The 26,746-nt window shown below is 40.1% G+C and overlaps 1 protein-coding gene across 1 annotated transcript in view; it reads right to left on the minus strand.

The window, feature by feature from the left end:
• The window catches only part of SLC22A4 (solute carrier family 22 member 4), a 52,965-nt gene that overhangs the window by 14,116 nt on the left and 12,103 nt on the right, over positions 1–26,746 (minus strand). The window contains exons 2-4 of the mRNA XM_079966567.1: positions 13,081–13,184; positions 10,478–10,632; positions 4,982–5,153 (exon numbers count right to left, since the gene is read on the minus strand). Of these exons, the coding sequence (XP_079822693.1) occupies positions 4,982–5,153; positions 10,478–10,632; positions 13,081–13,184 (431 nt within the window). The remainder of the gene's footprint in view (positions 1–4,981; positions 5,154–10,477; positions 10,633–13,080; positions 13,185–26,746) is intronic.

The raw sequence follows: 26,746 nt of genomic DNA on the forward strand, positions 1-26,746 counted from the left end.
CATAAGTTTTTTCTAAATCTCTGTGAAAAGGAACATGGGAAGCTGCCTTATACCAAGTCAGTCCATTGGTTCATCCAGCTCAGTAATTATCCATGCTGACTCGCAACAGCTCTTCACAATATCAGCTAGGGGACATTCCTATCCCTGCCTAGAAACTTCAGACCTTCTGCATGCATGGCAAGTGTTCCATCACTGAGTTAGGGCACGTATGCCATCTCTAGAAGGCTTGATAAAGAATGAGGTGGCCACTCATGACCATAAAAGAAAAAAATATAGTTTCTCACAAGTGCACTTTGATCTGATCTCATGTCAGGGGCTTTTGTACGGTATCATCTTATAGATACATTTCCAATGGGAATTTGAAAAGAACCATCTTTCCCACATACTTTAAAAAAATGCATAAATGCCACTTTTCAACCAAAATGTCCCCAAAGTAAGATAAAAACATTAGTTTTAATTAAGAACAACTGTTAAATGCTAAACATAGTAAATTCAAAACACAGTAATACTAAGCATAGTATCCAGGCCATATTTACTAGAAGCATGTCCTACTGAGCTCAATGGAGCTTATTTCCAGACACAAATATGTCACACTGTAGCAAACAAGTATTTAGATTTCTGCTGCAAACAAATTGGTCTGCACTGTAATTTAACCAATATAAAATAGGACTGATTTTCCACAAGCAACCAAGGGGGGAGAGGAAAGAATTTCACAACAGCTTTATTTCATGAGCCCAATACTTTCTTGTTCAAGAATCCCGATGGTATAATGCACAGGTTCCTCTATCCAAACCCCACCGTATGTGCACAGAAGGAGAACCAAGCTCCGACAGGAAATGGGAGGTCTATGTGCATGTCCCTTATTCCCATCCAGCTCCTTGCAAACTTTTGAGGAACATGAGCTTTAGTATATTTAGTGTTGTATTTTATTTTAAACTTAAGTTATTGTAGGTTTATTATTTATGTATTTATTTTAAATTATACACCACTTTGCACCTCATCTGGGTCTCAAAGCAGTTTACAAAGAATAAAGAAAATACAATACAATAAAATATAAATTAAAATGTTGCCCAGAGAATGTATGTTATGGGGTGACTAATACATACAGACATTCAGAGAAAAGGGCTGGATGGAGACACAAGAGGTTTGAAGCTCCCTCTATTTCCTATAATGCCCAGTCCACAGAGCTCAAAACCCTATACATGCAGGTGCTTGCCTGCAAGGATGTTTTTGTTTAATACAAAAGAGAAAAATAATAAAAAAGGCAGTAGTAATGCATTTCTGTAACAAAGTGAATTAATTTGCTTAAACCTATAAAAACCATTAAACCACATTCTCTTTATCACCTTAATATTAAAACAGAGGCTGTTCACTGAGAGAGGATTCTACAAGTTCGGATCTATACATAAAAATAAGTTGAGAAGTTGTCTGTTTGGTATAACTCACTTCACATCACAGATCTTCTCTGAGCGTCAAGCTAAGCATAATAGGTCACCACTCTCTTGTATGCTACTTCACCAAGTCATGGACAAAATAACTCTAAATATATATATATATGTATATATATAATCTCTTTTCATACTGAAACCACATAACCAGCCAGAAGTGAGTTCAGTGAGAATTTGTTTAAATTTGTATTGATTTGGAAAAAAAGGTGTAAAGGAAATAACTGCAACTGAAAGCCAAAAGAGAAATGTCCAAGAGCACTTAAGAGGGGTAGTTTTGTGTACACACACAGGGGAATTAGCAAGTGTTGAAATGGCCAAGGCTGAAATGCATGAAAATCCAAGAGTTGTAGTGAACATGAGGGAAGAATGCATGGAAAACACAAAATTAACCCTCCTCCAAAAGGGGGGGGGGGGGCGGGGAGGAGAGAGAGTGCATTTTGTTTCCTGAGCATAATAACATGGCCACTCAAGCCGAAGTCTGCTTCCTACACCCTACATACTGTCTAATAATTACCTTCCAAGATTACTTTCCATTCTGGGACCCCTAAAGCTGTTTCTATAAATACCCATCTTCCAAGAAACTAGCTTCACATCTAAAGTGTATCAGGCAAACTGGAAAAGAGAGATTCCACTTGGATCTCAGATTGCTGCAACCCATCTCCTTCAATCTTATGTTATTTGGCCAGCAGAACTGGAAAAGGAGAGTACCTCTTTTTGGGAGTTTGCTACAGATACCTGTGACAGTCTTTTAAAAAATGTGGCCCATTATAAAATGTGGTCTCTTACTTTGTAGCTGCTGAATCACATGGACACTGGCTAGCTATGAGCTCAACAACTCAAGATTTGCAGGAACAAAAAGCAGGAAAATTAGAAGTGGAAGGAAGAACTATATGAAGACACAAGAAGTAACTAAAGGGAAAACTCTCTAGTGCAACCACCATAGGAAACAATACATATGGTAGCTAGCAGGATTTTGATTAAAACTATCTGCTATTTTATTTTTGTGGAACCAAGGCTAAAAAGTAGGACATTCCAGGGAGTCAGGTCAACCCCAAGGCACATTTCTAATCTCTAACAGTTAGCTTTACCCTTCAGCAAACTGGCAAACTGATTAGCAGAGTAGAAAGCAGCTGGGACCAAGGTTGAACCACGTTTTTGTTTCAGCAGCTAAAGTGGGGAATTCATTTTAGAAGTTTCTCCCTAGCAAAAACACACATCAAACATCAGCCACCAGAAACTTAGGGAGAGGGCTTTGGTGGACAAGATTAAAGATGGAGGACACCTATGTAGAACTCAAACAAGTAGTCTGAGGTTGGGAGGAATGGAGTATGGGTGGAGAAAAGACACCATACACATTCCCTGTAGACTAAAATGTAATGAAGCAAAATTGCTTAACAGGGTAGCAGATTCTTAAAACCCTTTTAAAAATGCACAGTTCCTGTATATTAAGAGCATCTGAAACTGATGTGTTCACAATAGTGAAATTTTAAGGCCACTGCCAAATCATTATTTCAAGTCAACAAATCTAAAAAGTTGACTGAATCCTTCTCAGAAAATTAAAAATACCCCTTTGTTTGCAGCTGTTCCCACCTCACTCAAGCACATCAAAAGTGGGTGCAGAGATGGTAAAATACCGTTATCAATAGGTCTACAAGGTAGAATCTGTACTAGTTTTTCTAGCCTGTTGTAACTAGCCACCACTTGAATTACCACTGTGCAATTTCTAGGAGAGTGAATGCCTTATGTTCTGCCGCCCAGAACTTGGGGAATAGGAGAAGGAAAGCAGATAATAGTATTCAAAAGTGTGTGTGTAAACAAAACAAAAGGCCTAATGCAAGAAAAAGAAAGAAACAGAGCTGGGATTGCAGAAAAGCCTGAGGTAGTGGGGGGAAAGGCGTGTTAGTTATGGAGCAGAAGAGGTGGGGGGGGGACTCAGAGAGCCCTGCGGTGGTGAAGGAAGCAGGGAAGAGTGTGTGTGCGCACTATGGGGTACAGAGAGAACAAGGGATATATAAGTTAGCATAAATACATTAAATTAAATGTGATATGTCCCTCAAGAACATTTGAACTGTACACCACATTTTAGAATCAACTTAACAGCTTTTTCAGTGAAGATGAAAAAATTATTAGCTGGAGGGTAGGGTGGGGTAGGGTAGGGGAATAAAAAGGCCCATACTCCTGTTCATGTTATTTGGAGCAGACACCAACTATAGAATGAATAAAAAACTATTATTACTGAAATATTTAGTGCCAACATATTGCTAGCTACTGGAGAAAAAAATTCTGTCAGGGGAAATCCATGGGCACCAGGGCAGACAGGGGCAGATGGAGGGCAGAATTAGCCCAGGAGCAAAGTGTTGGGAGTAGTGTGGCTCTTCTTCTACTTCACCATCTGAATACCCTACTAGTGAAAATAGCTATAGCATTAAGCTGCTACAAATGGTGATGCTGGAATAAACTTAACATCACATCCCAAACTGAGCAGTAATGCAGGAGCGAATACCAAGCAAAACATACACATCCAGTCCAAGACAGGTGCATATGTGTTTTCAATATTTTTCTGGTTTTAGAAGTTGAGTTAGATTCAGCATCCGTGTTAAGAATCATTAGGTCATTCAAAGGTTTTTAGGGAGCTATTTCCCCCCCTAAAGATGAATTGCAATGCTTTCCCCAATCCCTCACTGTGCCTAGATATGTCAGAGTTGCAAACAAGTAAATAGGCTACATATATCAAATACAGTGGTACCTTGGTTGTCGAACGTAATCCGTTCTGGAAGACCGTTCCTCTTCCAAAATGTTCAACAACTGAGGTGCAAAGGGCGACTGGCAAAGTCAATGGAGGAAATTGAAAAAAATGCAGCAGAAGCTGTTTGACTTTGGAGGCACGTTCGAAAACGGAAACATTTTCTACTGGGTTTTTGGCGTTCGAAAACCGAAACGTTTGGCTTCCAAGATGCTCGAAAACCGAGGTACCACTGTACATACAGAAGGTATCCAACTGAAATTATATAATGTGATCCGGAAGATTTAACCACTACTTTTCTATGACTACTATTGGAGGAGCAAGGTGAATTGTCTATTTTATGTAATTTATAACATATTTCAGGAAAATTTTTAGTTGTAACTATGAAGAAAATGGGGATGGAAGAAAATTAGAGAAAGGGAAAGGTTGTACAAGAGTGCTCATCTAGTAAGATTCAAAAAAGGCAATAAAAAAAGCTGGAGGAAAAAGAATAAGAAAAGAGAGAAATAATTTCAAAATTGCATTGAAGAGCCGGCACAGGATGCACTCAACCAAGCTACCAGAGTCAGTCAGGCTCTAAAAAGAAAGATAATTTATCTGTAAAGAACATGTTCGGCATTGAAGACAATTCTGTTCTCTGCAACCAAAATGCCAGGGGTGGGGAATATATCCACAGCAACCAAAGGCTGTTAAAATCCTCCAGCTGGTTATATAACAATGCAAGTTGAAGGCTATCAGCTACAGATGACACATTTCTGAAGCTGAACGCCTTTCAAACATTAAGACTCACCACCACAGTGGAACGCAGCAAACCCCAGGTACAGTAAGAGCCAGTAGCAGCATCCGCCATTCTCTGATGAAGTAAGCAAATAGTGGCAGCAACATGTAGCCAATTGCAAAAAATATGCAAACTCCTAATGTAGAGAATATAATACGAACTGATTTGCCAAGAATTTCTGTGCCTGTTCAAAACAAGGAGTGTGGGTTAGCATCTTAACTCTCTCCCCCCTCTTTAAAAAGAAGTTACTCGAAATATTCTATTGCATTTTGAAAAATGAATACAGTCTTTAAAATGGAGCCATTTGTCCTAGAACATTTCAAGAGAATTATGGCCCAAAATTAAGCTATGCTTGTAACTATGGTTTAATGTGTAAGATAGGATATAATGCTGGGGGAGGGGGAAGAAATGGGAGGGGATTATCAAACACAGCTATAACATTATTAAGAATCTGTTTCAACCTCTATTAAAAAATATCAGAATTGCCCTTGCTAGGTTTGACCAAGGTTCAGATAATCCATTATTATGTTCCCAACACCAGCGAATCATATCTCTCTAGACACTCACAAGTAGAGCACGAAAGTAAGAGTCATTCCATTTGTAACCATAGCTTAGATCCAGAGATGTATTGTGCAAGCGAAAAAGCAATTCTGCTTGAGAAAAGCAGGCCTCCCAAATGCCTCCAATTTTCGCAGCCTACAGCAGTGCATTGTAGCCCAGCCCATTCGGCTCCAGAGCAGCTGCTGACCTCCAGGAGAAGATTTTGCAGGGACCCAGATGGCTTTTTTGGTGGGGAGTCGGGATAGCCCTGTCATACAAGCAGAGTCCCATTTGATCCTATCTCAACCCTAGAACTAGTATTAATTCTAACAAAAATGACTAGATGTTTGCCCTACTGTGAGTGCTGAAGACCGCTCCCTGCAAGGCCCTTTCCACCTGGCCTTGGGGGCAGGGCCAGACTCATCCTGCTCAATTTCAGAGATTTCTGGGAGGCCAGAGGGACACTGCCCTGTTGTGAATGCTGAAGAGCCCAGACTCACTGGAACAAACTCTGGGGTTGCGTCAAATGTTGAAAAATGCTTTAAAATGCTTTAAATAAGAAAAATAATCTTAATTTTAAAAACAGAATATAAGGGCTATAATATCCAAATTTATAATGAGATTTAAGTACTACTTTGGTTCACTCTGAAGAATAATAAAAACACCTGCCACATTCCCCAATAACCATCTGTAACAGAAAGCTTTGAAGAAGGGGGGAACTTCCTGGTGCCAGTAATTCTGTGAAGACTATGGGGGCTAATGAATTATTTCTTTGGTGAACCTTCAGTGTCATTAAAAATACACTTATCATTTAGGTAGTCCTTTAAAATATTCGAAGTCCTTCACATACATTGGCCTAAACCAGGGGAAAAGATGGGATATGAATAAATTCTTCTTCATCATCATCACTCCAAGTATACATTCATGAAACTGTTAGGGCCATGGAGTTGTTAGTGCCCCCAATGCAGGCAGAAATGTGTCCATCTGTGGAGAGGGGAAGCAGGGTAGGTAACTAAGGGCAGCCCCCTCTACAATTCTCTCTCCTCTTGAAAAGTTGATCGGAACAATCACACATTTAAAACTGGGTTTTCTAAGTGCAGTCCTAGCAGCTGCATCAAAAGAGGGAAACCAAGCACAAGGTATCTGAGGGATTATCTCAGCAATTCCCTCAACAAGCGAAGGAAGAAAGGTCCATATTATTATTGTCATGAAAGTGCATATTACTATTATTCCCATATTGGGGACTGGGAGAATACTTTTGTGTAAAACTCCCTAGTGAGTTTGCAGCTGAGGCAAGATTTGAATTAGGGACCTCACACACTTAGCCACTATGCTACATCATCTCTTACAGTACAATTGCCATTGATACTCATAAAACTGTACCATTATGCATTTCCTTCTCTAAGATGAAGTCACATTACTATTTTGTATTAGGCCCTTTTCCAGTTTAGCATCCAGCAAGTTCAAAAATCAAGACGGCCAAACCTAGGGAATCTAATTATTGTTTAACCTTTAAATTTCCGTTTCATAGGTATCTCATCACAATAGGCCACCCCACGACTGAAAGAAGGCCATTGTGTAAACCCAGTCAGAAATCTTGTAAGATTTGAGTGATGAACCAACTGGTGCAGCAAATTTTTTTTTTCTCCAGTTCTGTGAAGAACTTTTCTGTGAAGCAGTTTATGGAAAATGAAATAATCAAGTATGTTTCACTGGTGACAAGATTCTCAACAATGGGTACCTGAGTTTTTGTCATTGAATCCTGCATTTCAGTTCACAATTTCTTATTATGAAGAAGACTGAATTCGGCAGAATCAAGTGGATGGTTCAGATGGATTTTTTGGGAGGTGGGACGGGTCTCTATCTCTCTTTCATCCACCCACCCACTCCTACCCCCTATTTTACAGTATGCCTTACACATTATGAAACAACTTTGTATGTCCTGGAATGAATTAAGAAAAGAGGCTCCAAAGTTGCATACAAATCTGTTTCTATAAAATATATTACGTGATTCTTAGCTAGTAAATGTATTTGTTTGATTTCTGTACATATTTGAATTCTCCCTTTTCTCTTCATTTCCTGCACTTGTGGCCTCCTGATAAACATTTTAAAAACACAAGTTTGTAATGCTGGAATTGTGTGGAATCGTTTCATAAATTATATTGCTTCATTGTTGAATGCCCCTGCAGAAAATAAAAAGAGGAAGGAAGATACTTTCGGGAATTTGTTCTGTCTTAGTTGGAGCATGCTCAAAAAGGTTTTCAAGAGCTGTGCTACCAGAAATATACATCAGGTCATTTTCAAGTAGACTCTGGCAACTTGAATAATTCTTGAAAATTGCTTGAAAGAACAGTGCAGTCAGTACAACATTTGTTGTGGATGGAATGTGCACACAAGGGTTATGGGTGCTCTTTTTGACCGCCTTCTTAATTAAGATAGTGTGGCAATATTCCTTTATATACCACCAGGGTGAAGGAGAAAGTATTAGTACACTTTCCTGGCCCTCAGTGCTGCTATTGCAGTAGGAAAAGAGAACATCTTACCTTAAGAATGCTCTCTTTTTATTTCCAAGAGGAAATTTATATTAATTCTCCTTATGAAACTTAGTTTAAAGTGTCATAAAGGTTATAAATCTAACCATTCTTGGAAGTCAGATGATGCTTAGAAAATTAATATGTGGCAATACAGTTTTGCTAACATGGAGGGGTGATAAAGAAATTGTAGTACTAAAGTTTATGAGCCAGCCTGATAATGTGGGTATGTTTTTGATCAAGGTAAAACAGGGTGGAATTCTCTGTCTGCCTCTGAAGACTAAGGAATGACACACACAAACTTGGGATCCATGCTGGGGATCAAACCCATGGAGATGACAACACATAATAGAAACCTGGGGCAAAAACATGATGTGCTTCAAGCAAATTTTGGGCAGTGATTGGGGGGGGGTGAGGTGTTGGTACTCAATAGCCTGATAAAGGATTAGCAGGGCAACAAAAGAAGTGCCTTTTAAAAAACAATTACATACATATACAAGTGAAGTTGCTTGCTTGTGTGTGAACACAGTATTAAGGCACAGAGGGTACATGAGCCTAGGAAAGGTTTTGAAAATAAATCAAACTGTGCAGTATGATTATTAGATTGAAAAAAGTGCCCCATAGTACAAAAAAGTCAACAGTTCCTCCAAAAGAGAAAATCATTGCTCCAGTTTATTGAAATGAGCATGTGTGAACTCAAAGCATGTCCAAATGAAGTGATTCCAGTAGTTAGTGGATGTAAATTTCCACAACTGCATGACTCCCTGCCTATTCCCCCACTCCTGTCCCCTGTGCAATCCTGCTTCAGTGTTTGGGATTTGTGGCTACAGCCTTTGAGATTTCTCCAGCAAAGGGTACCAAATGAGGAAGGAAAATCTGTACAAGTACGGAATATGTCGGTTAACAGAATTGCATTGTTATTCAGTCTACGTTGCTGGAGAGACAATGAAAATGAGAGACATCTTAAGCATATTTTACTTAAATGCACAAAGACATGAGGCATGGACAAAGTGGGTTTAAATTTTTTTAAAAACCCAACCCACAGGTATAAAATTTTCCATTTTTAAAATGCAGTTCACCATTCCCGTTCTGTTAGCTGCGGTCGATAGGATGGTGCAGGCGGGGGTGGGGTGCACACCTGACTTCCCAACACAAAGCATCATTGCCACTTACCAATGGGAGCTCTGCATGGTGTGGCACAGTGCCCACATGGTGCTGAGCATCCTGCGCCTCACTCTTCCTCCTCTTGGTCAGCGGCAGCAATGCTCGGCGTTGGGACACCAGGAATGCATCACTGTCCTGCCTGAGAAACCCTGCTAACCCCGGCTGCCTTCGGCCCAGCTTGGTCCAGTACAGTAAAAATAATGCATGGCAGTTCAAGGAAACACAATTTTGCCTCAACAAATAGAAACATATTTTTTTAAATGGAAAGAGTTGCTTTCTACATGTTAAAATGCATCATACAATAACATTCTGACCCTATATCCACCACAAGAGGCTTCAAGCACCTCAAAACAAAGCTGAACATTTTCTGGGGGGTGGGGAAAAGATTTAAAATATCCCATCCCAATAAAAACTATAATAATACAGGAGAAGTTTAAATAAGTGTCAATGAAACTACAGCATAATCAAATTTGCAGAAACTTAGTAATGTTTGAAATGGGAAAGACAAGCACCTATATGTAAACAGCTCTGATGTGGTAGCCACTTTCAAATGGCACTATATGGAGGTTGCCTCTACTAAGTAAACCATTTACTTGAGGGTTACCTCCTTTGTGCCGCCTTTTCTTCCAACCACCATTTAGATAATAGATTATAAAGGATTTTGGAGCATAAGCTATTTTTGTTTACTTATTTTACCCTGTGAATCATTGAATACAGTGATGGCATGACACAAATGAACACCTAAAATAATCTGAATGAGATAATTATCTGATGAGATTATCTGATGAGATAATCTAATTTTTTTAAAAAATACAATTTTTGATAAATTTTGCAGATGCATACCACTCTAGTCTCCATAGGAATGTAACATTTTTGAAATGCCCATTCAACTCATTGTTCATCCACATTTTGGGGGATGGAAGAGTTTTTGAATTGTTCTCTGCTCATTTCTCACCAAATTACTGGGAAACTTAAATATCTAAAAATAATTTCCATGCCATTGCTGAAATTGCAATTGGCCAAAGAAAGAAATATCTTCATCATCTCATCTAGTTTGGCCCTGAGAACCAGACCTAAATTCCTGACCTACAGAGCAGAATAGATTATGGCAAATTTATCTATATCAATTTTGCGAAATGTTCCTAAAAGAAGTTTACGCTCTTAGGCACAGGACTATCAGTTACATAGAATCATTTCTTACTAAGTGAAATTAGTATGCATACTAAAACTACCATGCTAATAGGACATTTCAATGGAGTGGAAATAGTCTTACCTAATATGAAGGCCACAACGTAGTTTGAAATCTGTCCCATGCCAACTAGAACAAAAAGAACTGTGAACATTTCCCAGCTGGTTGAGAAGATCTGCAGGAAGCTGAAACCTGTCTGCACAGCCATAGTTGCAAATAGAATAGACTTTCTGCCAAACCTTTTGAGGAAAAGAACAAAAAACAAACAAGACAGACCGTAAATGAATCCACAATATTGTTATTGCCGCGTTCTAAAGAAAGCAAAGAAACCTAGCAGGTTGATTTAACTTAAGACTCAAGGAGCAGACATTTCTCCTGCAGAGAGGGGCTGGAACGTTGAGTTTACCTTTTGAAAGTTTAGATATTGGCAATATTCACCCAACATTGCACGACCTGTTTATTATTTTTCACTAGAACACAGACTTGTGACATTTGATGAGCCCCACTTTTCAAAAAATGAAAACAGTACCCTAGTACAGAGATGGGCCATAGAGTCAAATTGAATTCCCTGGGCTCCTTTGTCTGGCCATGGGGACTCAACCCAGGCCACACACCTTCCCCAGCCACACCCTTCAATGGTCCTGCTTTAGAAAGGTTTCCCAAACTTGGCCCTCTAGCTGTTGTTGGACTACAACTCCCACCATCCCTAGCTAGCAGTGGTCAAAGATGTTGGGAATTGTAGTCCAAAAACAGCTAGAGATCCAAATTTGGGAAACCCTACTTTACAGGAACTTTTGAGGGTTATTTCCTGGCTGGAGTGTGCCCCTGAACTCCAATAATGCTTTTTGCTTGCATGGATGCAAGATAGAGTAGGGCATGCGAGTGTGTGTAAAAACTCTACTATTATATGCAAAGGTAAAATTTACATGTTGCCCACTTTTGCTTCTGGTCCTGCCCACCATGGGTGTGTCCCCCCTGGAAGGATGCCAAGGATTAACCAACAACTCACAAAAATGTGGCAAGCTTTTGAGTTCTCCAGAACTCTGCATCAGGCAAGATGTTATAAAAAGCAGGGAGTTAGTAGAATCTTTTTTTGGGGGGAGGGGGTAGAAAAATTAGGCAGGGTTGCACCCATGGGGTCAGCTTGTAATAATGATGATGATGATGTAGACTATTCTTTGAACTCAAATTAATAAAGCTTGACTACCACCAATTTGTCCTGTGCATTCTCTAATTGCAAATTAAAATGACAATTAACTCATTATGCACATCACACCAAGAGGCAGCACAGCTACAGGTACCTTTGCTTTAAACCATTGAAATTATGTAAATATTGTTGGACAAAATTCTGGGGTTTTCTGTATTCTGTCTAATCGGAGTGATGCTTAGTAAAGAGAAGCAAGATATAACCAGATAACAAGTATTTTAAGTATCAGCTGATGTCACAATAATTTTACAATTAATAAAGTTAAATAATCTGGATTTGCCTTTCTTAGCAGATGAACACATGGTGGCAGCATGTCATTTTCATTATCTCCCGATGAGAGATGAAAATCTACAGCCATGGAACATCCGGTGGCAAGCACAGCGTGAATTTTGCGTTATTGATTAGAACATGGTGACATATTTATGCCATGCATCAATTTGTTGGGGGTTTTAATAGAAATGACAGAAAGCAAAGATTGCCTTTGTCCAGCAACTCAAGAAGCAAACTACATGCAAATACATTGCAAACTACATGCAAATACATGTATTGCACTAACTTTGTTTTTAAATGAAATAGCCTCTGGGGAGTTTCTCTGAAGTTCCAGATGCAATATTTGCCCTTGTAAATGTGCCTCTGGAACCCACCAGGGAACAGTATTGGGGGGGGGGAGATTAAGCAAACAAAAAAAGTCCAGTAAAACAAGGGTTCAGCACACACTTCCTTTTACTTATGTCCTCAAGATCACAGCGTCTCAAGGCAACATGTCCAGAATATTAGCATTCACAATAATTAATTACTTGCCCTTCTTTCTAAGATCCCAGCGCAGGTTACAACAATTAAAACAGAATATTAGAAGAGTTGAAAACAACTTACAATCACAGAAATAACAATAGCATTTTGCTGCCCAAATTCTAACACTGATTGTGAAAACCTTGCAGCAATGGTTTACCACAATCCTTTTTCTTTTATCTTCATCCTGGCTCGGGTGTATTTTTATTTCCTTTTCCTGTGTTACACTCATACTCACAGTGTCCTTTTACGGAAGTGAAAATTAATCTGAAAGTACTGGCATAAACAGGTTGCATAATATTATTATTATTTACTTTTTGTAGGCAAGAATGAATACCCATATACAGCATGGTACACTCAGTCTCCCTCTCTCCCTCATATGCATGTGTAAGACTTATAAAGTGCTTTGAGGTTTTTTACAATCAAGTGGTGTATAAATTTTATTAAATACGGTAAATAAATAAGATGTAGCAGTCAAGGAAGTATGTGTCTTTCTTTTTTTACTGAGGCATGCCTAAAATAGTCTAGAAAGTAAAGGGGAAATTCACACTGAGCATGGCACACTATTTGAAGCCTGCTGTGTACGTCTAATTTTGGTTCAGAGCTGGAATTGAAAATACCAAACATGATCCTACTCCCTCAAAAGTGCACGGCGAAAATCCTAAGGCAGCCAGCTGACTGTGTACTTTACCTGTCTGAGAGCTGTCCTGATACAAAGGATCCAAGCAGCACACCCACAAAGAACAATGATGTAGTTAAGGGGGTTTTCCAGTCATCATCACACACCAGATTCCACTGCAAGAGAAACACAACAAAGCAAATCCCATGTCATTAAGGCATAAACTTAGTTTAAATTGGTCACTAACTATATGGATTAGCAGTGACTAAGCAAGAAAGAAAACTTAGGGTAGTGGGGAAGCGCTCAGTAAAAATATCAGCTGAATGTGCTCCTGCTGAGAAAAAGCCAAATCCCAGGCTAGAGTGTACAGGCTCTCTCTCTCTCTCTCTCTCTCTCTCTCTCTCTCTCACACACACACACACACACACTACTAATGAGCATCCCCATCACTCACAACCACATTTACCATGAAATAAATAAATAGCCCTTCATTCTCTTGGGGCTGCTGCCCAAGCGAGGGAAGGCCGCCTTTGATCAACCAGCGGCATGGGGTGGGTGGTGCCTTCTCCCCACCTCTGCTGCGTTTGCACCCCCATCCTGACACCAGTTCTGCGGGGTGCCCTTCTTGGCCCTTCTGGCTCTCCGCAGGCAGGCAGATTTGGGACCGGCTGGGCTGCAGCCCGTGTGAGTCTCCTCCTCTCCTCCCCGTGCAAACCACTTTATGTGATTTCATTTGTGCATGCAGGGGCCTGGAACAGAACCCCTGTGTAAGTGGGGGAGCACCTGTATTAGCAATGGAACTGAAAATAAAACTGGGGGTTCTATAATAACACTTATTTGTATCCATCCTCTTTATACCATGCATAATTTTATAAACCAGAGTTGGGGAACAAGTGGCTTTCTGGATGTCACTGTCTTTAGCCCTAACTTGTGCTTGGGGTGATGGGAGCTGTAGTCCAACAACATCTGGAAGACCACAAGTTCTGCTTTGTGGTTATAAACCCCTAGCATTTAGATGTACTTTTCTAAACTAAAAAGCCCCAAATGCTTTAGCTTTACCTAATAGTGCTCCAGCTCTCTGCTAAATTTTGGTTGCACCTTTTCCAGTTCTACAGTGCCATTTTTGAAAAAGGTTTGACCATACATGTACACAGTATTGCATAAGGGCAGTTATGATATGAACTGTTCCATTTACTATCCCAAATTGGGGATATATTTACTACTTATATGGCTGTAAAGAAAGGATTTTGAAGATGTTCAGAAGCTAACCCCAAGATAGGAGGAGAAGCAAGCTCTGGAACAAATTTAGCTAGCCCCTAAGGTATTTCAAAAATTGGGAACTCATCTTCTTAGTCATGGTGTACTGCAACAACCTGGGGCAAACAAATCAATCCTATATAGACATAATCACCTAGGAGTAAGCCCCACTGAAGTTAATAAGACTGACTTTTGAGTAAACATGTATAGCATTGTGCTATCATCTGATGTTGTACTTTGCAATGTAATCTTAAGCTACCCTATGAACTCTCAACACACAAGCAAATTCACCGAAATACAGATCTTTTTTGTTTACAAATATAAAATACTTTTATTACTAACACCTATACTGTACAGTCGTACCTTGGTTTTTGAACAGCTTAGTTCTCAAACATTTTAGCTCCCGAACGCTGCAAACCCGGAAGTGACTGCTCTGGTTTGTGAACTCTTTTTGGAAGCCGAACATCCGACAGGGCTTCCAATTGGATGCAGGAGCTTCCTGCAGCAAATCAGAAGCTGCGCTTCCTGCAGTTCAGGTGGTACCTTACACCATCAAAACTCTCCAAAATGTATAAAAATATTTCAGACAAATGTTGGCAGTGTGGGGAAACAAAAGGAGATATGTACCATAAGTGGTGGACATGCCGAAAAATTAAAGAGTTCTGGAACCTCATCTATGATGAGATGAAAAAGAGCTTTAAATTAACATTTGCAAAGAAGCCAGAAGCATTTCTACTTGGAATTTTAGGCAGTGATATCCCAAAAAATATAAAAGAAATCTTTTTATATGCAACAGCCGCTGCTCAGTTATTAATTGCATCGAACTGGAAAGGGGGAAAAGTACCAAGAGTAATGGAATGGCAGAATAAGTTATTAGACTATGCAGAATTGGCTTAACTGACAGATAGATTATGGGGAAATACAAAACAATCATTCACGCAAAAATGGGATATGCTCAAGAAATACCTACAAAAATATAACAACAACATAACATCTATGGCAGCATTTGAATGACCCTTGTGTAAATTAAATACTACTAAGCAAGGAAAAATGGTACGATATGTTATAATAAAGTACTACAAACTATAGTAAGAGTAAGGTAAGAAGTATAAGTACACTCAATGTCGTAAATGTAACTTACATCGGGAAATGACGGGAAGTCTGTTTTCATACAATTTAGTTTATTGGATTTTTTACTTTTGTTTATTTTTGTTTAGTCAGAAATTATAAGAAAGGAGCATGTACAAATACAAGTTTAAATCAATATTTAATGGTATAATTATTTAAGGCTGTACATGTACCTAAGATTGTGTATGGATGTAAATTAATAATAATAAAAAATAAATAAAAATGGCCAGGATGTAAAAAGAAGCAGCAGCAGCAGCAACGCTTTGGTTTCCAAACGTTTTGGAAGTCGAACGGACTTCCGGAATGGATTCTGTTTGACTCCCAAGGTACGGCTGTATATCTGAAAGAAATGAACTATTTATTACAATGCATTTGTCTGTGTGTACAGAGTTAATAACAGGCATTTGCTGAAGATAAAATCAATACTCTGCAAATGTAGGCCAAATATTCTTCAGTTGAAAGCTGAGAAATGCTGACAGACAGCTCTGCTCCCGCAGAGCTTGGATTACAAAACTCATGTTCTGCAACATGCAGACAATTGGCAAACAAACCAGAAGTCAAATCACTTTCAACAGAGCGTAAATTAACCTCTCATTTCTACTGTAAACTATTTAGATCTTTCATCTATTTCCAACTCATCGAGCGACGATTACTGGAAGAGGAGAAGCAGAAGAGATGGGGGGGGGAGAGAGAGAGAGAGAGTATGATTGAAAGAAAATACAGTCCAGAAACATTATCAGACTTTATTTATATTTATTATGGACTAAGATACCCAGCTTTTGGAACGAGAGGGAAATCATAGCAAAAAGAAAGAAAGAAAAGAAGATATTATCTCACCCACTAGCTTTTACAGTGATATTGTACAAGCATAAAAGTGTTAACTATAAAGTATTCTGTTTCAATTTGTGCTAGGAGGAAGAGGCATGTGGGGGCATTTCAGTGGTGGGGGGGGGGGATGATATGGTAACAAGTGTTAAACATAAAGGTAAAAGACCCCTGACAGTTAAGTCCAGTCGCAAACAACTCTGGGGTTGCGGCACTCATCTCGTTTTACTGGCCGAGGGAGCTGACGTTTGTCCACAGACTGTTTTTCCGGGTCATGTGGCCAGCATGACTAAGCCGCTTCTGGCGAAACCAGAGCAGCGCACGGAAACACTGTTTACCTTCCCGCTGAAGCTGTACCTATTTATCTACTTGCACTTTGACGTGCTTTTGAACTGATAGGTTGGCAGGAGCTGGGACTGAGCAACAGGAGCTCACCCCGTCACGCGGATTCTAACTGCCGACCTTCTGATCAGCAAGCCCTAGGCTCTGTGGTTTAGACCACAGCACCACCCGTGTCCCGTTAGGCAACTGCTATTCCTTAAACAAACTCAGGCTGAGGAGCATGCATTTGCCAGTTAAGTTTTTGTTTTTAGTCCACTTTTTCCTTTGCAAAGTATTTAAAGAAGCCTTCAAAATATAAAGTACATCACAAAAAATAATCAAAACAAGATTAAAACAAGACTGGGGAAAAGATGAAAACCTGTGGTTCCTTACAAGTCAATGGCCAGAGAGTGGAACAGCAGTTCTAACCAACACCATCCTATGAGATCAACATCCCAGGAAAAGGCAGAAAAGCTGCAAAACAGTGGCCTCAAATCCAACTTCACAAAGTATCCTGGAAGGATACTATGGCTGATGGTATCAAAAGCTACTGATACAGGGGTATTCACAGGATTTCTTCTAGGGTGAGGGAAAATAAAACACTAAAAGGGGAAGCAGTAAAGTTTTTCCTCCAAAATGAGAATAGTGCCTGTACATTTTGTATCATATTTCAGGTTCTACATACACAAGCTTTCTCTGTTTAAGTCTGGGGATGACTATTCATGGGGGTGCAGAGGGGCCTTGTTGCTTTCCAGTGCGCTGAGAAGTCCAGCAGAATCAAAAGGTTTGCACCTCCCCTCATCCATCTCCCAGAAACAGTCATGCACCAGGGTAACCAATGTAGTTTCTGCACCAAAACTATGGATTTTATCCAATGTTAGTTCTACAAATACTAGGTCCATTAATTTCAGTGGGTTTACTCTGAATATAACTTAGTTGGATAGAATCCCATCTGTTTGTCTTATACCCCATGTTTCCCCAATATAGAGCCCAAGGTGGAAGCTAGGTCTGAGTAAGACTGTAAAGCATTCCAAATACTCCATCTTCCCATTCCAAGTGGAAAACTACGCTTTAGGTAAGTACAATTGTACTTTTAATGGGAAAACACCTGAAGCTGAACCATCACCAGTGTCATGATCCTGCATGTACATGTCTCTGTTCTCTAAGTAGATTGGTTCACATCCTCAGGGTGAACACGCTGAAAATGGTATCCATAACATGACTGGGCAGACCCCTAGAACTGATCAGTTCCAACTCTATACATATTAAAAGCCGTATCTAAATTGGAGTGGGTGTGAAGTGTGCTTTTATAAGACTAATAAAAGCTTTGCAGACCGAGAGGCAACAGTGCTCTGATGACAGCTGGCAGCTCGCCTCAGAAGGAAGGTTGGATTCTGGCCCCAGTGCTTGACTGTTTCTGGGAATCACAAGTGGGGACAGTGCTGCTGCGCTTAGGTCCAGCTTGTGGGCTTCTCATAGGCAACTGTTGGTCACTGTGAGAACAGGATGGCACACTAGATGGGCCTCTGGCCAGATCCAGCAGCGTTCTTCCTAGGTTCTCTTTGCTTCCTCAGTCCTTTAGTAAAAAAACATTTTTATTCTGCAAAAAAGTGATTCCAGCAGGCCAACACCAATACGCTTTGCTCAGATTTTTGTGGGGCACAAACTGCAACTATGCAGTGACAATTCCTTGAAGAAGCGCTTGAACCGCCATCCTTCCCACTGAGTCACAGCACAGAGGCAGATGTTACTTGTTTGCATTTATTTACCATGCTTCTTTGGAATTTCCTAAAACTTGCCATTCCCATGTGTTTTTTCTCCCCTTTTATGTACGGTAATTTAATAGGCGTGCCCCAACCTAGTGAAGAAATAGAATTTTTCTAACTGAACACTAGCTTTCTACTCAAGATTTTTTGGCTTTGAGAATGTCCCTTTATCATGCAATATTGGAATTTTGAAAATTAGCCAGGTGGCTGGAAGAGATGCCTACCATTGCCTAAACTGGGCGCGGGGGAGCCTGTAGCACTGTTTCTCAGAATTTTTCAAAAGAAGTTCCTTCTCTCCTTCATATTTAGAAAGCATAATGTAATTTACATTATTATCTAGATATACATATCCGGAGGTATTATGGTGGTAACTGGAATTGTGTTTTTGGTTGCCCAGAGTGAAAGTCTGGGTCGTAATGTGTTTGTGTCTTCTGAAGTTGTTTAATTCCACATAGTTTGGGAGAGCGAACCAATTAAGGTGCTACCTGGATGAGAGAGTGGTTATGTTGCTGTTTGTATGTTACTTTATTGCCCTAGATGGTGATAGGTGAATGAGCAGGTTGTTAATCATGCTTAAAACTGTCTGGGATTTTTTGCAGACCAGGCATTCTCTTTATGTCAAATGGTTGGTTGAGCATTACCTGTGTTATCAGTATGATTGGTGGGAATGCTTGAGAATGAGGCTTGTAAATGAAAGGTTGTAAAGGACGTCTTTGGGAGAGGTTATAGTTCCAGGTGTGTGGGAGAATGTGGTGCAACTTCTATTTTAGTTATTTTGTTTAATTGCAAATGATGCTGTATATGTGGAATTTTATTGTATTTTTGTATTCAGTTTTTATCTTGAATGTTTATATTTAAGTCGTCCGGTCCGCTAAAAACAGTGTATATGACAGTCTAGTTATTTTAATATTTTGTAATGTTCTATTTCATGCTTTAAGATAGGTTGTAAAATGTTTTGACATTTTTTTTGAAATACGTATCTGAAAATAAAGGACATTAAAGAGCTACAGACGTTTAAAACTAAGAGTATGCTTCTTGGCCATTTTAACTATTCTATTCAGAGCAGAGAAAGCTTCAAGCAAACAACAGTTAACAAAGTAATTGAAGGTGGCATATAATTTCGAAAGCAGGTCAGAAGGATTATCAAGTGAAGTATCTGAAGCAAGCTCATGCTTTAAAACCACAAAGAAAGGTCACTTAACTGCCCACACAGGTTGGGCAATGTCAGATTACAAGTAAGGCACAGTTCTCCTGGCTCAACGCTTTGACCGCAGCTCTATAGCAATATAGTCAGTAAAAGTTAAATGTTACAGTACTGAAAGACACATGGTAGGCATGACTAAGGTAGATAAAGAGGTGCAGCCTGACATAACAGAGATAACCGAGTGTTGTATCTGTGTTTCCTGTTGAAGCCCACTCCACACAGCCATCCGTAAACTGCATGTTCTGAAAATGAAGGCCACACATTGCTTTCCACAATATAAAATACAATGTGATTATTTTACAGTTTTTGCTTCTTTGTAGACACAATAATAAGGCTAAAGCTCTGAAGCTTCTCTTGCCTCTGACTCTTGCCTCCTGGCTGGAACAGGTCCCTAGAAACCACTGTCCTTCTCTCCTGAGTCAGACTCCAGCCCCCTGCACACTCGCCAGTCCCTGACATCTGGTATATCACAAACAAAGAACAGTCCACTTTTCAAATGCTTGCCTTAGGCTTGCATTTTACATACCACAATTAAATTAAAATTAAAATCCTTTATACTTCTTAGATGCTATAAGCTGGTATGGAAAATTAACTTAAAGTATACAGGCTAAAATGTGCAGCATCTTTAAACAAAACCATCTTATCTTGTTCCCTTATTTTAAAATTAAAATTAAGCCAAAGGTCATCAGCACATAACAAAGACAAAATGGAACGTGAATTGTTTTGCAGTTCAGAAATTTAGCCAATACAGTAGTTAGTCCTGACTCCTGACTAATTTACAGTTTGCTGAATTTTGAGATTTTGACTTGTCTCTTGTATAACCACACTTCCAACACCACTTTAAAAGGAGCTTTAACAATGGCAGCCCAGTATTATCTGTTCACTTCTGTTGTGGAACAACAGTCCAATAAGGGTGACAAGAGCTATGACCTAGTTTGCCTCTATAAATTTTTCCCCAGAGTTCCCCATAGCCCTGATAAGACGCAGCTAAATTTGCTATCTTCACCACCTCTGTTTCCCCCATTACTTCTACATTTAAAATCAAGCCAAATTGCCTCTTGCGCAGCATACTTGCATGTGCGTCATATCTGGTCCCCGAAAGCCCAAGAGTTCTGGGAAGTACTGCATTGGCCTCAGGTTAAGTAAGACATTTCTTTCACCAGACACAATTAACATATTTCCAAACCCCAGACAGCTAGCCTGGTATTTCCCACTCTATGTCCTAGGCACTTAAAGGCAAATTATTCAGTCCCCTCTTGCATTCTACTACCGTGTCTTATAGACTTGGGTGAATGAATTGTCTCCCAAGTAGTCAAGAAGTTGACTACCCCAGTACTATCCCTTCATTGCTGCCAAGATGAGGGGCTGAAGCAGAAACACCACAGAATTTTACATTGCAACTTTGTACGTATCCCTTTTGTACTGTGGATATTTATTTGTGCAGCTGGGAAGCCATTTATTATGGAAAAATCTGGTAGAGATTTCCTGGTTTTGCAAGCGCTTCTCACATCACAATACATTTCGTCTCACCAGATGGCTAGAAGATTGGGATCAGGGTGTGCAGCATCAGCTAGGAAATACTTGCACCCAGTGTGCTACATAACTTGACACAATTAAAGAGTAGCAAAACACTCGTGCCAGCAGGAAGGGTGGAATGAGAATCCAGCCCCATTATTCTCACATTGTGACTCCTAGAGCCTTGGTATAAATAATTTATTAGCTCATGAAAAATACTTCCTTTTGGGAACTTGAAATGAAGAAAACCAATCAACTGCCTCTTAAAATAAAAGGAAAGCCGTCTATCATCTCCACTAAGAAATGCAGGAGCGTTTCAAAGCAGGCAACAGACTTTGTAGGAAAACACTCTCTCTCTCTCTCTCTCTCTCTCTCTGTGTGTGTGTGTGTGTGTGGTGGGGAGAACAGCAATACTGCATTGGCCTGAATATAAGCCTCCCTTTCCCCCCAAATTCCGACCATGAAAAGTTAAAGTGCGGCTTATATTCGCAACCTTGTGGTATGCAGACAGGAGTGTGGCAAAGCGGCGCCCGCCCTGCACGTAGTACTCTGTCCTCTCCCCCAAGGCCAGGAAGGGAGAGAGGAAGAGGAAAGGGCACCAGCAACGCAGCGCAGCTCACCCCCCCAGTATGCAGCCAGGAGCAGCGAGGAATAGAGCGGCTTATATTTGGGTGCGGCTTATGTTCGGGCCAATACAGTGCTCAAGGGGAACAGATTTCATTTTTAAAAGAACATTCCAGTGCCTGTTTATGTGTCTAAACCCCATGAACAATTCAAGTGTCTGTGTGTTCCTGCCTATGGTCTTTAAGGAATGTCTCCGAGTAAGACAACAATTTACAGTGCTACCCATTAAAAGGAATGGTAAATATTTACACACACAGTTTTCAAATGACTATTGTTGTTTTTTTAAACCGGTGGGTGTGCCACATTATGAAAATGACACATATAAGCCTTATGCAATCCAGTTTGGATTAGTATGGTAAAAACAGGAGGCCTATCTACCATTATAGACTTCTGTAGTTACCACAAGTTAAGTTTCTATAACGCACATGCTTTATTTGCTGCATTTTACTGTATTTTATTGTGATGTGAGTTTTAATTTTTTACTGCTTTTAAAGCTGTTTTCAATCACCCAGAAAATGAAGCAGCCTATAAATGGCATAATTAATTACAATTAAATAATTATCTTTAAAGATTTTCTCTAGAAAACAGTTGTTTGGTGTGTTTTTTTATAAAAAAACACCTTGCTGCTCAATTCCAACCCTTCTAGTTACTCCCCAGACCAGGGATTGGCAAGGTTTATCTTGCCTGAGCTGGATCAGTCCTGCAGAGATCCCTCCGTGGGTCGGATCGCACGCGCATGCCTGCGATTTCCAGTGTTTGCGCATGTGCAGACGCAATTTCCAGCGCCACGGAAGCGAGTCCTCATGCCGTGCTGGTTTAGCGCAGCGCACAAGCAGGTGACTCGGTTCGGGGTGGCTCGTGGGCTGGTCAAACGACCTCCGCGGGCCGCTTCCAGCCCATGGGCTTTAGGTTGCTGACCCCTGCCCTAGACAGTGACCCGAGCAGGTAAGAGAGCCAATTATTTCCTCCCCAACCTCCTAGAACCTGATTATCTGCCTGGATAGATATCTCCTTTACCCCATGGTCTTTTCCCATTTAAGTAGGCTCGGTAGCAGTAACACTCAGTACTGTACCAGCCTCTGTCTTCTCTCAGGGTAAGAATAGAGACAGTGGAGATGACAGAAACAGAAGAAGAATAGGGGTGGGGAGAGTGTTCTGCCAACACCCCCACCCCCTACCTTTAATATATAATCTTCGGAATTTTGCATAGTTGCATAGAAGAACCTTCATGTTCTATGAACCAAAGTGCATAGCACTGATAACCAAGGAAGGAACAGATAGAGCTGAAAGACCTGTTCTAACATTTCACAGGACAGTGTATAGCACACACTTTTTCTTTGCTACTATTTATTGTTATATAAAGACCTGTGGTCATATCCGTTTAGAATTTTAACAGCTAAGTTGAACTGTTGCCAGTATGAACTTAGTTCACCGTAAACTGCAGTTAATTACTTGACAGAAATGTAATAATCTACAATTTGAGAGTTGGTGTCACTAAGGCTGTATGCCTCAGATTAAACAAGTGTTAAACACCGTTAAAAACCAACAGGTCATGAACCATGAAGGATACTGCCATATAACTTGACAAACTGACTTCAGTAATTGTGTGTTACTGTGGAATATTTTACTTAATTAAAACAGTTCCAACTGCCCTAAGGTAATCCTGCTATGATGACCATTTAAAATAATAGTCACCACACATGTGTGACATAGCTGTCACATGTTTATGTATGTATGTGACAGGTGGGGTGGTCTTTAATCCTTTGCTACTGTCATGGTCCCCACTGATTTGCCCCTCCCTCATCCTTGCTTTTTGCGGGCACCAGGGAAGATTGTAATTGACACCTTTTCCCTACATGTTTGGTCCAGCTTTGTTTTTATAAGGAAAAGTAATGAGACATTCGAATACTGCTCCATATATTTTTTCCTGCATGCAGAAAATAAGACATGCTGGTTTGGAAGGGATGTATTCTAACATACAAGCTCTTATGAGCTCTTATGTTTGGGTTTACTACCAAACACAAGGTTAACAACACTTGAGTATGAGGGCTGCACCAATACATCAGTATGAAAACAAAGGAAGCGCTATGTTAGTCATTAACTAGGCAATGAGTTTCTGTCATTTGATTAAACATTATCACAGGGCAAAGTCTCTGGAAATTTGACATAAAACAATTTACTAGTGTGCAAGTAGGGACTGGAATCCCATACTAAAGGACTGGCCTTGGCTTTTTGCAATTATCAATCCCTCAACTTCATACCTATCCACTATGGATAGGATTCTTCCTTGCACTGGACTCCCGTTTGCACTCTCTCTTCATTGCCCGTGAACCATACAATGGGAAATTACTCTCTCTTCATTGCACTCTCTCGTCATTGCCTGTGAACCATACAATGGGATATTACTAGGAATAGGAGAGCTGCACGTGTAAGTTATTCTGAGACCACAGGGCAGGGTGCTGTGCCTCAATCATTGACCAGGGAACCAAGGGTCAATGAGAAGCTGTTGTCCCTGCCTCCCAGAAAGAACATCATAGCAAAGGGAAGACAAACCTAGTTCCATCCTTCAGCCAAATGAACAATGGCAGTGAGAACTTACAAGAACTATGCAGCTAAGAACTAGCACCCAAGCTCATTTGTTTTCTTCCTCAGTCACAAAACCGTTTCCTTCTGTATCCTGTATTTCAGACTAAGAAAACACACACACACTAAAACCAGAAAGTATTCAAAGATAATGAGCAAAAAGGAAGAATAATTCTCAGATACCAAAAAGATATGCTGTTTTCAGGATGTTCAGTATGCTGGCATGTTCATTACACCTAAATCCTCAATCTGCTTGGCATCTGTGAGGTGTATTTTTTTCCTTTTCATTCATCACTTTAGATTCCAAGCCTGAGGGTAGAGGCTATCTTATTACTGAGAGCCTTTAGCTAACTAGCAGGGTACAGATATTTAAAATAAATATTCCAAGTCAGCACTTCTACACCATTCAGAATCCTCAAATGGATGCTGCTGACATAGTTTTACTGAGCAGAATGGGAGGACTGGACGGGATTAAGGCAGTACTCACAAGCCTCTTCATTTCCAGAGTGCTGTGACATACAGTTTGCATATGGGGCCTTATGCATGTCCAGGAAGGCGAGGTTGAGAGGGAGAGTTCTGTTATGCCCATGCAGAGGAACACTGCCTATATGAATAAAGGATATACTCTAGCTATTAATATGAGATTATACGTGGTTGCAAGCTGCAAGAGAAAGTTGTGCCATGAGCACTAGTTCTGAGAATAATTAGAACATATAATCTCTCTAATGTGAGAAATTTCTCTAGTAATACACTTTTCTTGTGGCATAGAAAAGACTTTAGTAGCCTATTACCCATTCTGAAGTTACTAATTAACATACCTCTTTGCTCCAGGGTGCCACAGGCCACAGCCTTGCAAAGTTTCACGAAGATAGGATCCAATATTTACATATTCCTTGGAAAACCCTGAATACACAAAAGTGAAAAACAATTTTTCTTCATTCAAAACCCTATCAAAAGGCCACAGCAGTTTTATATTCACTGCTTTTATAAAACCTAAGATGACAATGCCTTGCCAAAAAGAATGGCTCTAGAATTATGAAAGCAACCATAATACTGTACCAAGCATGTGGAACTCAAAATACTATTGGTTGTCATGGCAGAAGGAAATTATTCATCATTACCACATGTGTTTACCAAAACAAAAGCTGGCATTAAAATCACATCAGTGGATTATGCAGAGTGGATTATACACAGAAACAGCAGTTTGTGTTGGAACTTTATTTAGATTTATTATTAGGAAATCATTTGGCAATCAAACAGAGTTATTATTAGGAAATCTCTTGGCAATCAAAAATGAAAAAGTTATTTTATGTAGTTCTCTACCCAGCAGGGGTAGGGCGCATACTTGTGATAATTCTAACCATACACTCCCAAACTAAGGATCAAACAACAACCACCCCCGCCTTTCACAAGCACATGTTCAGAGACAGAACGAAGGAAAAAGAATGTACCTCAAGACAATAGTCTATGACAGTTCAGTCAAAGACTGTACAGTACTTATAGTTACTGTATCTCAAACCAAGAAGTACAGGAGGGAAATGATAAATGCCACAGACATACAAGTCCACAGCACATGCCCAATAGCTAAAACCATGGTTTGGCTGGAGCATCTGAGGTGGGTCATCTTCAGGAACCTGGCAACTGCATGGTAACACAGAATATACACAACCTGGTCCTGGGCATGGTCCCTCTCTCTCTTGCATGTGCATACACCTACATACAAAGTAAGTTTCAATGAACTCAACAGAACTTTTGAGCTGAAATGCACCCAGTTGTAAATCTCTTGTAAATACACAGCACACAACAGTCAGAAATACCAGCGCAATACTTTTTAAAATGATTATCTTTTTTAGAAAAGTGCATGGTGAAAGTAGTTTACATACCACTGCTTTCCATGGAAAAATGCTCAACTAGTCCATTACAGAATAAACCTACATTACTATCCTTGATGACATGGGCTGCTTCTGCCGGACTGAGTTCCAGATTGGTTCACATATTGGGATTCCCAAACATGACTTCCAATAAACAGTGTGATTTCTTCTACGTTCGATATTAATGATTTGCAAATAGCGGATATTATTCCCTACTGCCAATGCCTTGTTGGTCCTTGCCTTATTAAAACAGCTGGCATGGACCTTCTAAAACCGCTCAACCCAGTGGTCCTGAAGCAGTTCTAAGTATCTAACTAGCACATATTTATTTGGATCTATGAAAAGAAGGTGGCCATCTGTTATGGCTGCTGTTATGGCAGACCAACTCTGCATTACAAAGATGTCTGCAATCATGACATGAAGGCTGGCAACATTAACGCCGCTGTATGAGAATCCATTGCAGATTACTGTAGTGCCTGGAGTCATAGGTCGTGTATCCACAGCAGTGACCATAGGAGGAATAAGAACTGGGAGGATCACAGAGAAGAAAGGCTATGATGCACCTATAATAGCAAAACCCCAGATGCATTTATTTGCCTCACCTGAAGTAAAATATGCCTCTCCCATATTGGTCTCTACAGTCT

The sequence above is a fragment of the Podarcis cretensis genome, assembly GCF_951804945.1.
Source record: "Podarcis cretensis genome assembly, chromosome: 2".
In the NCBI taxonomy this organism is placed as follows: Eukaryota; Metazoa; Chordata; class Lepidosauria; order Squamata; family Lacertidae; genus Podarcis; species Podarcis cretensis.